Genomic DNA, 15,221 nt, shown 5'->3' with positions numbered 1-15,221 from the left:
AAGCTTTTAAATGACTCTTCTTGAGTAAAAGTAAAGTAAATAAAGTAAAACAGTAAAATGAATTTCACAGAAATGTGTTGATGGTTAAGAATAAGCTTATTTTAGAATTTATGATGAAAAGGCAGATAACAACGGATTTTAAATGCATGACATCCAGCATATTAATCTGTCCCACTTAAAACTTAGAAACAAAACAACTGTCTTACCTGGCTGCAATAAGATCTAGAAGATGCTGCCACCTGTCATTGATCTTGCCAAGTTTGTACTCAATTTCTGATGCCTTACTCTCATGGCTGGCTCTAGCAAGTCTCTCTCCCATTTGCTGAAGCTGGATTTTGCTCTTCTGGGTGACAGCAATTTCCTCTTGATAATCCTAGACAGTAACGAGCAATCAGAAGAGAGGGTACTTATTCTAAATATACATTTATTTATATATTTATGTATCTAAATATACATTTATTTATTTTTATATATATACACATACTATATATATATTCTCTATATATTCTAATATATATTCTAAATATACTCTACACTACTACACTACTAAAGGAATGGTGCAAAAATACAAGTGAATGTTGTTTTTTTAGTTGATTGGCACGGTGGAGTGAAAACCTATTATTTCTTTGATGGATAAATAAAAACAACTACCAGAAGAATGAAAAAAAACCTACCCAAAACAACCCAAATTACAATGACTTCTATAAATACGCTAAAATTTATCTTATTACAGGCAACTTTGACTGGACACTTAGTAAAGATTCAGATGCCTCTGACTTTGCATTTACTTAATTTTCTGGTATTCTGGGAGGCCCTATCTCAAGATAGGACCTTGTAAACTATACCAGGAAGATATTTCTAAGTAAGGCCACCAAAGTGGTTGGGGTCTTCTTCGGGTAAGAAACCAGAAAAAGTTATGAGTCACTGGAGAGGCAATAATAGAGCTGAAAGCATTTCAATATCTATTCTAGGAATTCCAGTGGAAAGACAGAAAAATGCTGCATAGTGAGAGAACACAAACAACAGAACACATCAGGGTAAGGTAAAACCTTAATTTCAGCGAATTCACAAATAAACAGTTAAGAGTATGCAAGTGTAGACTATACCTTTTTAAGTTTCTCAATCATTTCTTCTATGAGGATGTCACCATTTTGAGACACCTTGCTTTCCATTTGTGTCAGCCATTCACAGAGCTCCTTGTTCCTCTCACTGAAGACAGCCCACTCATTCAGTCTCTCACTAACTTGTTGTTGACGCAAGGAGACCTTAAACCATTTGCAAAGAGTAAATGAAACTGAAATAGCAAATCCATTTAATTCATGCTTAAAACATTTGGTACTTCAATGTGAATTCCTCTAGCCTTGACAAAGTGTTGCAGCCACTTAGTTGCCATTGAAACAAACTGGAGTTGTACAGCAAATATTTGTGAGACTGCCTGTAAGTTCAGGGGTAGGCGCTGATCTCAGATTTCCTGTTAGCTACATCCTATGCACACAAACAGGCACCCAAGCGTTAAGCTCAGCAGTCTGTCAGGATCTTATTTCATAACGTCTCTAACTCAAAGTTTTCATTAGAAGATAAAAATTGTATTTTATTACAATTCTCGCTCACTTATAAAATTTTATAAAATATATTAGCTTATTTTTAGTCTAAGAGATTAAATTAAAAAGAAAAATGCTTCACCAAAGCATTAAAAAAAAAGATACAAATGTAGTAGACGCCAAAGTCCAAAAGTCTGTGCCATTTGTGCATGAGCACATTAATACAAAGCTAAATCTAAGATACACTGTATTTTGCAGAAGTAATTTTTCACTTGAGTTGCAATACACTAATTTCATAGATGCCTATTTCCTGTGTATAGGCATGACACCTTGAGAGAGGTGTGCCCTGACAGGAAAGATTAGGCAGGACACATCAAGCAAGCAAATGCTGCAGTTAACACAGAAGGAAGGAAAACATCACTATGCTTAAGAAATAGCTGTAACTGTGGTACCATCTCAGACTGCAGGGGCAGACCAAGATGGACACTAAAATCAAAATAGCAGCAGACACTAAGCAGCAAAGTAATCTCTCCAGTTTCAGACACCGGTACAACTACTTACTTCCTCCCCACCGTGATCTGGGTTATTTCGACTTTGTATCATGATTTCAGCTGAAAAGATGAAGCTCTTTCACAAATTAAAGTGATGTGCTTTTTAACTACTGTATTAGCTTGAACAGGGGCATACACGTGATCTCTCATTTCCTTTTTGTGGTTCTGAACTTGATGACAGCTTTCCGGAAATAAGCGGCAGATCAACAAAGGGTTGCATCCTGAAACACTCAACATGCTCAAAACTAAGATAATACTTCTTTATTTGTCTCCTTCTTTTACCATAAACATACAAGAGATTGACTTGTAATTCATTCATACAAGTGACTGAATCATAATTTAGATGTATCTACATTTGCTCATTCAAATGTAACTAGCTCATAAGAAGTTCTGTGAAGTATTTCTTCTACTTTGGGGGGGTTTTGAAGCCTTCACAGGTACTTTACATGAGGCAACTATTTCAAGTTAGCCCCAGCAGATCAGGACTGCAATCTGTACTGAACCACAGAAACGACATCAGGAAAATGTAAAGCAGGATAAGGAAGACTCTGCTACCTGGAGTGCAAATCAGAGGCCAGAAGCATACTAATAGCATGATACATCTGAAAAAATGAAACAATACTCCTCAGTTCATTTTGCAGGCATGCAAGGCACCCACAGACAAAAAGAAATGCAGACACTGAGGTCTGAAGAAGGAGAAGTTATCAGCAGAACTGAAGGTACAATAGGGCAATGTTGAGCGGGGAGGGACATCCTTTCTGAGCACAGGTCTTCCACCAAAGCAAAGTGTAACAGTATCGTTTCTGTTTTCTCCCAGCCAGCCATGCCAAGTCCCAGAGCTCACTCACAGTGTGACTCTTTTGTTGATTTTTCAAGGCTGTTTAAATACGACCGCGCAGACATTACAAAGTTTAAGAAATCTAGAAGCACTAGAAGTAATTAAAGGAATGTGTCAATGAATGTTTCCCCTGACTCAGAAAGAATTCACTTTTGAGTATAGGTATGTCTTTATCAATGTTTTCTAAAAGTTGCCACTTGGATTCAGTTTTTCTCCCAATACTTTTTCACTCCCATCAGTGCTCAGTGCTGTACTTGCCTGGTGGCACAGCTCCTCCCACTGCCTGTGCAGGAGCTCTATCCGCTCACTCAGGATTGAGATATCGTCTGCGCTGATGTATACAGACAGGGACTCCTTCAGCAGGGAGAGGTGTGCAAGGTCATCTGTCCAGCCTTCAACAGCATTCTCTAACTCCTTGAAAGAAGAACACAAGAAAATAGGACCAGATTGCTAACAAATAAAAATTTAATGAAACAGACAAGCAGTGTTATCCGCTGATTTAAGTCGCATCTGAGCAGACCCACCATGTCAAGCAGACTGTTTCAAAGAAAAAGAAAACATTAACCCCAAATGTATTAATATTTTCAGAGTTATGATGGTATTAACTCCCCAGTAGAGAATGAAACATCAGCCTTGTAATAAGAAGTTGCAAACTAAGATACTACTCAACTGTCCAAAATTCAAATGTGTCTGGGAAGTTCAAGTACTGGTTTGGATTTCTCTGTATTGAAAATATTTCCAAGCTTGTAATTCACTTCTGAAATGCAAATAATATAGCCTAAAAGTGTTGTCTAAAATCCCCCCACAGTCATTTCATCTCAAACAAAAAGCACTAAACCAGAATTTTAGATACCATGAGTTTAAATTTGAGTTTAGAATTTCTGTAATAAAAACACATCAAAATAAAGCCTTTCTACAGTATTTTTAAGACCCCGGTCTGGTATCACTTTGATCAGATCTTTATTTACCCTGAAGGATTTGCATTATGGTGAGTTCACTCTGGTATTATGGTCCCCATATGTTACATGGATAGTTTCTTGTCATAGAGATGGCTGACTGGTTTGCATGGTCAGTAATATAAACCCAGTTAACAACAGAAGAGGTTACTGCACAAAGGCAGGCAAAGACGAGATAACAATCCACAGAGAAGTGTTTTACCTTGCAACGAATCTGCTCTGCATGCAACTCGTCATGGTGATCTGGCAATGGCTGAGAAAGCTTTTTTTTGAATGATCTTAGCTTCTCCAGGGAGTCTCCTATGCCCTTTTCACATTTTTCCCAGTCCTGAAAGCAGAACATTTATTAGACTTCAGTTCTGATCTGTGTTATACCTAAGTCAGCTGATTTGCCTAAAAATAACATGCCCTGAAAACTCCCTCTAAATAATACTAAAAGTCTCAGAGCTTGAGTCATGTGTGGAAATGTGTAGAATTTTTTGTGTAGGTCTCTGTTAATAGAAATACACAAGATCTTCTGTTATTAAAATTCTGTCTAGATTCAACTACATCCTTTCAGCGAAGTGTCTCCCTGACAAAATTAATTTTCCACTTCCTTTCTTGAATGCCTGTATTAAACACACCACTATTCTTTGAAAAGAGCTTCATTCAGGTGCATTAATCCCTGTAAAAAAAAAAAAAAAAAGCGGTTGGAGAAACTGCAAATTCAGGGCAGACCGAAGTACTAGTAGTATCTTCTTTAAATCAGGATTCTAGCAGCTACACCCTGCTTTAGTGTTTGTACACTTTCCAAAATTTTTAATGTGTTCAATGCAAGCAAACCTGATCAAGTAACAGTATGGTTTTACCTGTCTCACCTGCTTCCTAAAGCTTTATATTAAAACAAAAAGATCTTTAATAAGCCAGTCAGCCCTCAAAGAATGCCAGTTGTGTGATACCAGAAAACACAGAATATGTGTTGAAACTAAGTCTTTTGTTTCAAGATATTCTCCTTCTAGCACTGCCTCTGTATTTCTCTCCTTCCTTTTTTCCCAGTCTCTGCCAGTATTTCATGATCATCTTGATGACGAGTTAGCCTATATTAAATAATATGACCTTGCATGACAATAGCCTGTGATGTTCTTAACGCTCTCCCCCTGCTCCAGGATGGGGTCCCCCCCATGGGAGAAAATCCTCCATGAACCTTTCCATGAGCTCTTCCTATGGGCTGCAGTTCTTCACAGACTACTCCAGAGACAGTCCCTTCAGTTGACTTGTTCCAGACCCTCAGGAACAGACTCCAACACGGGTATGGTACAGTCAGAGGTCCTGCCAGCAAAACGTCCCTAGTGTGTGCTTTCCATGGGGTCACAGATTCCTCTGGGCATCCACCTGCTCTGGTGTGGGTCCTCCATGGGCTGCAGGTGGATTTCTGCTCCACCACAGAGATCCATGTCTCTACCATGAGCTCCAGAGCAATCTCTGCTCTGGCTCCTGGAGTGCCTCCTCCCCCTCCTTTAGGGACCATGGTGTCTGCAAAGTTGCTGCTGTCACACTGACTCACTCCTCTCTCTGGATGCAATTCCTCCGGCACAGTAATTTTTTTTTTTTTTTTCATCTTCTTAACTGTGTTATCCCAGAGGCACCACCACCACCACTGCTGGGCTCAGCCTTGGCCAGCAGTGGGTCCATCATGGACCCAGCTGACACTGGCTCTATCAGACACAGGGGAAGCTTCTGGCAGCTTCTCACAGAAGTCATCCCTGCCGCTTCCACCTAGAAAAACTTTGCCACTCAAACCCAATACAAATATGTGTAAAAATTGAACAAATTTTGTGCAAAATAAAATAAAATAAAATAAAATAATTTTTTTCTGTTTTGAAAATAGAAGTGGTATGGATATACTTTATTCTGGAGTATTCTGGAAATATCAATTACAATATATCAACTGACATGCATGCCTGTTATGAAGTAGTATCACTCCCAGTTTCAGAGGTGATGAAGGGAAATTGTTAGTTCATGTACTATAAATGCAATTCCTGTATTTGTGTTTGTCCATTGAGAAAGCTTTCCTCCACCAGGGCTCACAGTGAGAAACCACAAATTTGCTGAAGAAGTACAGAAGAAAATGGCACACTTACTTTTAGTAGCAAAGCAAGCTGTTTCTTTTGCTGCTCCAGCTGAGTGCTGACTATCTTCCAGCGCTCCTGGATTTCAGTGAGCTCTGCCTGCAGGACTGCCTCAGCTCCACTGTCAGCAGAGAGCAGCAGTTGCTTGCCAGCCTCCACAGTGAGGATGTAACTCCCTTGCTGCCTTAAGAGAACTTTCTCTTTAAGCTGAAAATATTAATAGTTTTCTGTCAGCTTTGTCTTTTTAATTACCATTAGCACTTAATTACAATTCAGTAATTCACTCTCAAGCCCATACTTTAATTGGCTGCATATCCTGTCTTACGCATGAGCTACAGCCCAAATACTTCACCCTAACATTTTCAGTCATTTACTGTAGCAGACCTTCAGAAAATTTATCCAAGGAGATGAAGACATGAATGATTTCTTTCTCTCCATTAATGTCAGTATCTCAACTGCTCTTAGAAAGATTCCTCTAGAGCCTGTTATGCTTATAAGGGTATTATTATTTTATCCATCTTCCAGTTAAAAAGCTTCAAGACACCAAGCTTCTTACTAGATACAGTTCACTTCTCATGAAGACAGACACTCAAGGAATCTTTGTTATCTAGTTAGTATACATTCCTCAAGCAGGTCATCCCTATCTTTTCAAGACCATTTCAGTGTGACACTGGCTGAAAGCAAAACCAGAAGTAAACGCGGCTTGAGAGTGAGGATCCAGTAAGTTCTCTCTTTCATGTTCTTTATGAACTTCACCTTTGCTTCCATCACACTTCTGATGCTATGCCAGTTCCAAAAAAGAACTGGCAGAGCAGACAGGCTGAATCTAAGACATTTTAAAGAGCATTTTAAATGGTGAGGACTGTAAAAAAGGCAGGGATTTTTTTTTTCCTTTTTCTTCAAACACACTGGACATACCTGCACTTCATCCAGCAGCACTCTTGCTTGCTGCAGTGGGATGGGAACAGTGCCCAGCTCAGTTACTGGCTGACAGGACATCTCCAGCAGCCACTTGCGCAGCTTCTCCGCCAGCTCCCTGTAGCGCTGCCACTGGAGAATCCGGCTGTCAATGATCCCCCTCATCTGCTGCGCTCGGCGAATTACCCCTTGCCACTGATTACTCAGCAGAGTCAGATTCAGGTTAAATTCATCCCTATTGCAAATAGATAAAAAATACATAGTCATCTTCATATTTTGGTATATTTACTTAATGAAATACCTTGAAGTGAAAAGGAAGGTGTCTGTCAGCCAATTACAAAACTCTATGAGAAAAGCAAAGAAGTCTCATGAAAGCTGACTGAGGAAAAGAACTTCACACTTCATGTACTGGGAGAGTTTAAGGGATTAAATTATTGAGACCTTAAAAACCCCAAACCCTTAATGAACAAACTCTTCTATCTTCTTCCCAGAATTACACACACAAAAAAAAAAAAAAATCCCACAGGTTTTGCCAGTTTGAATTAGTCAAATTCATAGTAAATTATTAAGATTTCACAATTCACCCCCAGATTTACTACTGATTTCAAAGCAGGCATAAGATACACACAGCATTAATAAAAGTCTCGCATTGCAATAAACAGTTAATCTTAGTACCATGATAATCTCAGCAAAGTCAGTGTATATGCACAGGTGTGAAGCCACTGGTTTTCCACTACTTTTCATTCATTTGATCACAAGCATCTAAAATAAAATCCCAAGCAAAAATGAATTCCTATTCCACCACATAAAGGCTGCAGGTGTTCTTAAATGGTAGTAGGGAATCCTCCAGATAGAGGCAAATCCTCAGGTAGCATAAATCAAATGTAGTGACATTAAATATGTCACTTTCATGAAAGTGACATTTTGAAAATTCCTCAGAATAGATATACACATAACACACTTGATATTCCAAGACAAATTTTTGTCAGAGAAGCAGCCTCAGAAGGTTGTTGTATTCCCAAATGCATTCACATGCCCTGTAGCAGTCTAAACAATGTCTTAAGATCTGGCTAATTAACAGTTTAACCACAGTTACACAGCAACAGTAACTTCCACTCCGCAAGAGCATGATCTGAACACTGCCATCTGCTACCTTCTCTGTTTGGAAGTCTCCCACTAACTCCACATAACCAGCAGCAGCAACAACGTTTACCTGTCATCCACTTGTCCTTGTTCTAGGAGGTGCTGCCCATCAGAGATAATTGAATGTAAAATCTGCTGGCGGCTGAACATCTCTGCCTGGAACAGCTGTTGTACAGGAGATAAGGATGTTAAACAAGATCTCACATGTTAATTCTGTCTGTATGCACTGATAAAAATTAATTTTCATGCATTTAATCTTATTTCAGATTAATTCAATATGAGTTTTGTCATGACCTTAACAGAAACATCATGTAAACTCTCATTTTAGAGGCACTTGCTGCTTCTGGTAATTATTATTAGTTCCTCAAGATCAAAATTATAAAGCTGAATTATATCAACAGGAGCTAGGTTTTGTTTTGGAGTACAGTTGATTGACATTATAATTCACAACAAAATCCAGATAGGGTATTTTTTGCTTGGAAAGAAAGGGCACTTTTTATTTTTTGACACATTTAAGAATTTCATAACCTTTTGCTTTGTTACACAGACTATGTGCAATAGTGTTACATAAACTTTCAATACACTTTTACATTGCCAATAGAGCTTTAAAAGAAATAGTTATGTAGAGGAGCTAGAAAACAATCTCCCACTTCTTCCAAGTTTTTACATTTATTTTCCAAATTGTCCCACAAATAATGGCATAATAAACTTCCCCAAGATTTTTTAAAACCCTCTTATTACTTAAATGTTACTTAAGACAAAAAAATTACCTAATTACTACTTAAGCAAATATAACTCAAGTTTATATACTACCTAAATTTGTTTCTAAAATCACCTTTTTTTTTAGTAATGGACCATGTCTCTATGTAAGGTTCTTCAGGAATATTTTTATATTAGTGAAGGTACACTCAGGCATCACCGGACCCACTCGATGTTCAAAAGGTTTACAGAGAGATTCAAAGAAAAAGCACACTGGTATGAAGCTTGAGATTTTTTTTTTCTTTAGTTCCTGATGGTATTTGCAGTTGACAGAAGTTCACCCTTGCCTGAACTAAGAGCCACTGTTCTCCACTCCTGTTATATGGCATCCCACCAGCTCAAATTGTGATTGTACCAACCCCTGCATCTGCACCTGCCAGCAGAACACCCACTGGCACTGCACATATAAATCCTCAATGCAGTAATTTTTCAAAATGAGATTTTGCTCTCTGAATCACTGAGTTAACTCTGAAGTGCTTCTCAGGTCATACATTTTCTCATAGAAAGAAATAGTGTTTGATTTCTTTACAGAAATATTTGATACTGTTCTTTGAATACCTTGGCACTTATCATTGACTGAGCCTGAATCAGAGGGAAACTGAATGCTATTATTATCTCATGAATGAAGCCACAATAGTGTGGCACTGAGAATTTCAGAAAGCTGAGCAGAAAGGCCGAAGTTTTACCTTCTGTCACATCTATTTCTGTCAAGTTAGGGGACATGAAGCACAGGAGGTAACAGCATCTACCAGCATTGTTGACAGATTGAGACTGAACAGAACACAACTGGCTGCAACAGGTTAAACAAGTCCCCTGCCCAAAACCCTCAACCTTTCCCACCCTCCTCCCCTTCACACCCCCCCAAAATCTGAAAACAAAACAAAACAAAAAACCAGGAAAACCAATTCCTTCAAAAGGGAAAATTTTTATACTCTTTTTGGAGGACAGGTGAAATAAAAGCTTATCAAGCATGAGGAACTCTGCTTAGAGTGGATGTACTCAAGCCCTACACAAAAGTAAAAATATTTTGGTTCCTTTCCATATTTACACTCTATAGTATTTATAAAAGGGATACTCCATTACCTGGGACCACTTGTCACCCAAATTTATTCTCATATGTAGATCACCATGAATGACAGAAACAGGAGTACAAATGAAGAGGAAAAGAGGGCAAGTGTTGAAATGTACCACATCAATACACTGGGAAAAAATCTGGTAATTGAGCTGGCAAGAAATTTCCTTCCCCTTTCCTTGCCAGCACTTTCTCAAGTGCTTGTCCCAGTGTATTCCCACTGCACGTGAGTCCCGAACACTGTCCCATGTACTGGAGAGCTGGGCAAGAGTGATTACGAGATTGTCTTGGCAGACAGATGCAGATGTCAGTGTCAGCACATGATGTCTGCAAAAGCTACCACCTCCACCTTGTAAACTCCACCAGGAAGATATTTCTAAATAAGGCCACTGAGGTGGTTGGGGTCTTCTTCAGGTAAGAAACCATCAAAGTTATGAGTCACTGGAGAGGCAATAATAGAGCTGAAAGCATTTCAATATCTATTCTAGGAATTCCAGTGGAAACAGAATATTTTCCTCATTATTTTCAAAAATACAAAGCAAAATAATGTGAAAATGCATCTCAAGAAATTGAGATTTGACCCTTTCAGCCACAAGGAGCAAAAAGAAAACTCCTAATGACTATCAGGAAGCACTGAAAATGACATTTTGTAATGAATACATTTTGATTATAAAAAATGCCAAAATTAAAGTAAAAAAAAAAAGGTTAATTTTTTAGGGATGATCTGCAGTATTTAGAAAAACAGACATTTATTATCTTAATTCTAAGATGACTTTACAGTTGCAAAAAAAGGTCTTAAACAATGTCCAAATAATGTTCATCTGCACAGATCAAAGTTTCAGGAAAGAAATAAGCTGAGATTTCAAGATGAATGCAAGGAGATTGCCCTAACTCCCTTCATATAGTTATAGCTATTACTAGACACAACAACAGTAGGAGATTATCCACTTAGTAATGATTTCTGGACATTGAAATCGCAAAGACCTGAGATGTTTAAACTTTACAGAGGCTGTCCAGTTAATGCTGGCAGCAATGAAAGGAAATGAAATGGATGACATTTGTGAAAGCAAAGGCAGTTAGATGCTAAGGCAAACATATGCTAAAAATGGTTGTGAATTACTTTTTGCTATCAGACACTCATTCAAACACTATGCTATAAGATATAAGGCAGGAGAAGGGGAAGTACATAACTCTTCCTGTAATCTGGCCTGAGCCTAAGGGAAGGTCAGCTGAAAAAGTTGTGGGAACTGAAACGACTGGAGCCACATGGGAGCTCTGGTATGAAAATTGACTTCTTTTACTTGATCTTTACCAGGATTCTTGGCAGTAATAATGTGGGTGGAGAAAAAAATGTGCCCCACTTGACTTCACAAAAGAATCATAAAACCTGAATCTAGTACTAGTAAAAACTCTGAATCAATTTTCCCTGCAGCAAAAGATGTGCTAGCTCCTGACTTGTTACAAACAAATGACTCTAGCATGCAGCAAAGACCAAATCAGTTTGTTTTACAAGGAAATGTTGGAGATGTCTCCTCTTCAAATGGAGGCCTCATGGTGAATTATATAAATCAGTACTTAACAGAAAACTCCTCCTTTTACATGTTTTTCAAATGCTATATGCACTGATGATTTAGTAAAAAATAAACCAAATCACAATAGAGATTTTCTCCAGTTATGAGCGAAGGAAAAAAGCCAAATGGCATGAGGATCATTAGGTCTTTAAAAGAGCTTTGGTTTCCTTGGTACGAATGAATCTGAAATACGCTAAACACAGGGGACACGCACTCATAGGCATAGTGATGCATTATACACAGACACTCAAGTCCTCCACCATGCTGGTTATTATTATCATACTTGCATGCTTCTGTTTTTAAGTTATGGTGCACTCAAATACAGTTCAAGGCATGCTATTGTATCATTCAAAAACAGAACGTGCATTCCTTCTATGTATAAATAGTATGTGTTTTAGCGATACATGATTACTTGCCTCATGTTCCCTCTGTTGCTCTAAAAGCCTTTGGTAGTTGCCTGAGACTTCTACTGCCAACTTCTGCTCAGTCTGAACTAATAAATCCATCCAAGTCCCACATTTCTCCAAGAAGGTCTGCCGCTGCAGCAAGAAAGACTGCAACTTACTGAAAGAAAAAAAGAAAGAGAGATGAATTCAGTTAATTCCAAACCAGATGGTAACACCTCTCGCACTTAGCTGCCTCCCTGAATTTATTTAGTCAATTCTTAGAAAAGTAGCAGTCCTGCTCATTTCAAATCCTGCTAATTTGTGGCAAAATGAACATCGAAACTCAATGGCTTTGCTCTTTACTTATAAGTACACCAAAGAAAAGGAACTTTGGTCAATAAAATACCTGAAACATTTTTATATTCTGCAAAAGGTATACTTTCTAACTTGTAGAAGATTATAGAACAATCTTTATTTATGCCCACCTGAATCTCTCTGTAGTCTGAGATGAGATCAGAGACCAATGTCTGTTCAAGTTCTGCATCCTTTTGATTTCCTTGTCATTCATAGGAAGCCTGTAACCCAGCTCATTAAGACGGTCCAAATCAGGGGTCATGCTGCTGAATTTCAGCATTTGACTCTGCAACAAACAATAAAAGTGATAACTGGGAAGTTCAGGATTTATATTATTATTGACTTGAAAAGTATGAACTAGCACTTAGTTAAATTTACAATGGCCTTGGTTGCCACCAAGTGGTAAGCAATCTCCATGCCAGGGAAAAAAACTGCACTTCCAGTTTTCATCTTCTGGACTCAGACAAGGAGAAGACCTGTGTTTATGTTTAAAAGTGTAACGAGAAGTATAGTCAAATTGCACTGAAGTGTTTTGCTGAATTGGAGATTAACAGCTCAGACTTGAAGAAGAAGGCTGCTGTTCAGAGACGTATGGGTGTACTGTCAAAATAAGTGAGTGTTTTTTCCTTGTTTCTTAGCCTGAATTGTAGGCTGGTAAATTGCCACTGAAATTATCAAACTTTTTAGTTTTAGGCTTTTGTTTTGCACTACAGAAATACTCAATTCACTCCATAAGTGGAATCCTGTCTATAGTTAATCTTGATAGAAAAATAATAGAAGATTACAATGACAAAAACAGCCTAGATGGCAAAGTTCAGCAACTTCCTGTCATGGCCCCTGAAAAAGGGAGAGGGGAAAAAAGAAAATCCACAAAAAGAAAAGAGTGCGAGACCTCAAATGGGGATCACACAGTACACACAATGAATGTTTCTTCAGTATATCAAGTTACACAAATGTATAAATTACTTCATACCTAAATGAGATACCACTGAGACAGTAACTGAATAAATTCAAAAAATTTAGGAGAAAACAAGATGAAGGAAATCTCCGAAAATTGCTACAATTTCCATGCCCATTTTGATCTGTTATTAATTTTATTCTGAACAGTTTGGCTGCCCTTTTCATTTTTACTGAGGGACAAGGTGACAATCATTCTTTGACTGCCATCAAACTTCAAGTCCTCAGTCTTACACTTCTCATGAGTGGTAGTCCTTTACCACCTATAGAATGCACATATGGTATCTGTGTGTATCCTGCATTGCAAATAGCCAGGCCAACAGAAGAAAAACCACAGCACTTCCTTCATTTATTAGTCACCTTGAGTTGCTCCATTCTACTCTGTATTGCTGAGACATCAGATGAGTGACTGGGATCCTGTTCTTTCAATGTTTCTTCTGCTTCTGTTATCCAGGTCTCAAGGACTTCCAGGTTCTTGGCAAAGGTTTGATAGTCCAGGACTCCAGCCTTGAATACAAAAGGATCCACAGTTTAACAACTTTGGCTTCACAGTCTCCTTATTGACATTACACTCCTGTTTATTCTCATTATAGATTTGCAAATAGTTGAATTGTCTAGGAGCAATTGTAACTGCTGCTTTGCTTGTAGACTGTGGAATGAGTTGGATTTTTAAGGTTAGAAGAGGATTTTTTATCATAGCAAAGGCAACATTGCAGCAAAGTGCATGGATGTCTCCTCACCTTGAAACAGATAATCTTTTCTAGCTTTCTTTTACGAAAGAAACTCCTCTGTTTAATTCATTTTTAATTCATGTTTAATTCATAATTACTAGCAAAAAGAGCTAGTAACTCTTATTGCAACTTTAAATTAAAAACTTTTCTTGTGTTTTGTCTCCTTACAGTACAGTGATACTATAAGCACATCTCAGACACTGTTGGATTTCTCTTTTCTCTCAAAGAGAAGCTGCTACCTTTGTGGCTTTTTCATCCAAATAGTTTCCTATGGAACACATTCTTCTATTCCTTTGTTGCTCTTTAGTCCCTGGTGACACAGGTAATTTGGGAACATCTACTAAACAGGCTTTGACACAAATGGTAGGTGTCTGTCTGGTCACTGACATTAATAGGAATGGCAAAAAATCAATTCTACACAATATTCAGTATCTCTCATTTCTTTCACTGTTGAGGAAATAGGTGGGAAGAGTGGTTGTCTTCAGGGGAGTAGTAGCTGTGGATCCAGCTGTTTGCACTATTGTTGTGTGCTGAAACCATGGCCACCTTGACATTCCAGACAGGTGTTTTCCTGCATGAGGGTTGCTATCCTTTTCCCAGAATTTGGACCTTCTTACAAGGTCTCTTTACTGGACTTTAGCATATTTTCTACTCTCAGCTTTGGCTTTCTGAGAAGTCTAGGACAAGCTGATTAACAGGTAACACTACCCTCTTTTCCCAGGCAGATTTAGCTACTCTATGTGTTTTCAGGGACCACAGGATGATCACATTTGAGGACTGCAGACACTGTCTGTGTACCTGAAGTGCAGCCTGTTGCTTGCGGAGAGCCATCTCCAGGGTTGACAGATTCTGGTTCAGAGAGAGATGGTCCGACTGTATGGCTGCTGCTGCTGAAGCCTCCACCTGGCTTTTTAGCTCCTCCCCCAGTTCTTGAAGAACAACTAGAGATTCCTGTGCTGTTTTCAAATCCGTGAGTACATCCTGTGGCAACAGATTGAATAAGGACATGAATAGTTAACCTGACACTCTGGTGGTGTCATCATCCACAGATTTAAAGGAAGAATGAAATGACTGAACTCAGGCACTGTAAGGAAAACTTGTATTACCTACTCATTTCAGTATCAAATTTTCCAGTATCATTCTGTATGACTTGAAGAATAAAAAACATATGTCAAAGAACCTGTACTGAAAAGAATAGAAAAAAGACAGTGCTCAACTACCTTTGGGCAAGCCTGAGTTCTTGATGGGGCAGTAAGTGTTGAAAGAAACCTTTCGAATTTATTGACATGATGGTCCTAAGCAGTGGCATCCCTCACTGTGAACTGATTCAGGTGTA

General features: G+C 38.4%; 1 protein-coding gene across 16 annotated transcripts in view; it reads right to left on the bottom strand.

The window, feature by feature from the left end:
• SYNE1 (spectrin repeat containing nuclear envelope protein 1) overlaps nucleotides 1–15,221 on the bottom strand; it is a 280,640-nt gene that overhangs the window by 36,114 nt on the left and 229,305 nt on the right. For 15 of the 16 annotated variants that reach the window (XM_083856114.1, XM_083856125.1, XM_083856128.1 and 12 more), the window contains 11 exons: nucleotides 14,684–14,866; nucleotides 13,515–13,661; nucleotides 12,329–12,483; nucleotides 11,874–12,021; nucleotides 8,126–8,220; nucleotides 6,913–7,147; nucleotides 6,007–6,201; nucleotides 4,089–4,214; nucleotides 3,189–3,344; nucleotides 1,107–1,265; nucleotides 207–373 (listed from right to left, as the gene is read on the bottom strand). In XM_083856114.1, coding sequence (XP_083712240.1) covers nucleotides 207–373; nucleotides 1,107–1,265; nucleotides 3,189–3,344; nucleotides 4,089–4,214; nucleotides 6,007–6,201; nucleotides 6,913–7,147; nucleotides 8,126–8,220; nucleotides 11,874–12,021; nucleotides 12,329–12,483; nucleotides 13,515–13,661; nucleotides 14,684–14,866 — 1,766 coding nt within the window. Of the gene's footprint in view, nucleotides 1–206; nucleotides 374–1,106; nucleotides 1,266–2,102; nucleotides 2,201–3,188; nucleotides 3,345–4,088; nucleotides 4,215–6,006; nucleotides 6,202–6,912; nucleotides 7,148–8,125; nucleotides 8,221–11,873; nucleotides 12,022–12,328; nucleotides 12,484–13,514; nucleotides 13,662–14,683; nucleotides 14,867–15,221 lie in introns of those variants that run through there. The other variant, XM_083856120.1, reaches the window with a different exon arrangement.

Source organism: Zosterops lateralis (genome assembly GCF_965231275.1).
Source record: "Zosterops lateralis genome assembly, chromosome: 3".
Lineage (NCBI taxonomy): Eukaryota > Metazoa > Chordata > Aves > Passeriformes > Zosteropidae > Zosterops > Zosterops lateralis.
Note: the sequence above shows the minus strand (reverse complement) of the source record. Positions and strands in the feature narration are given on the sequence as shown.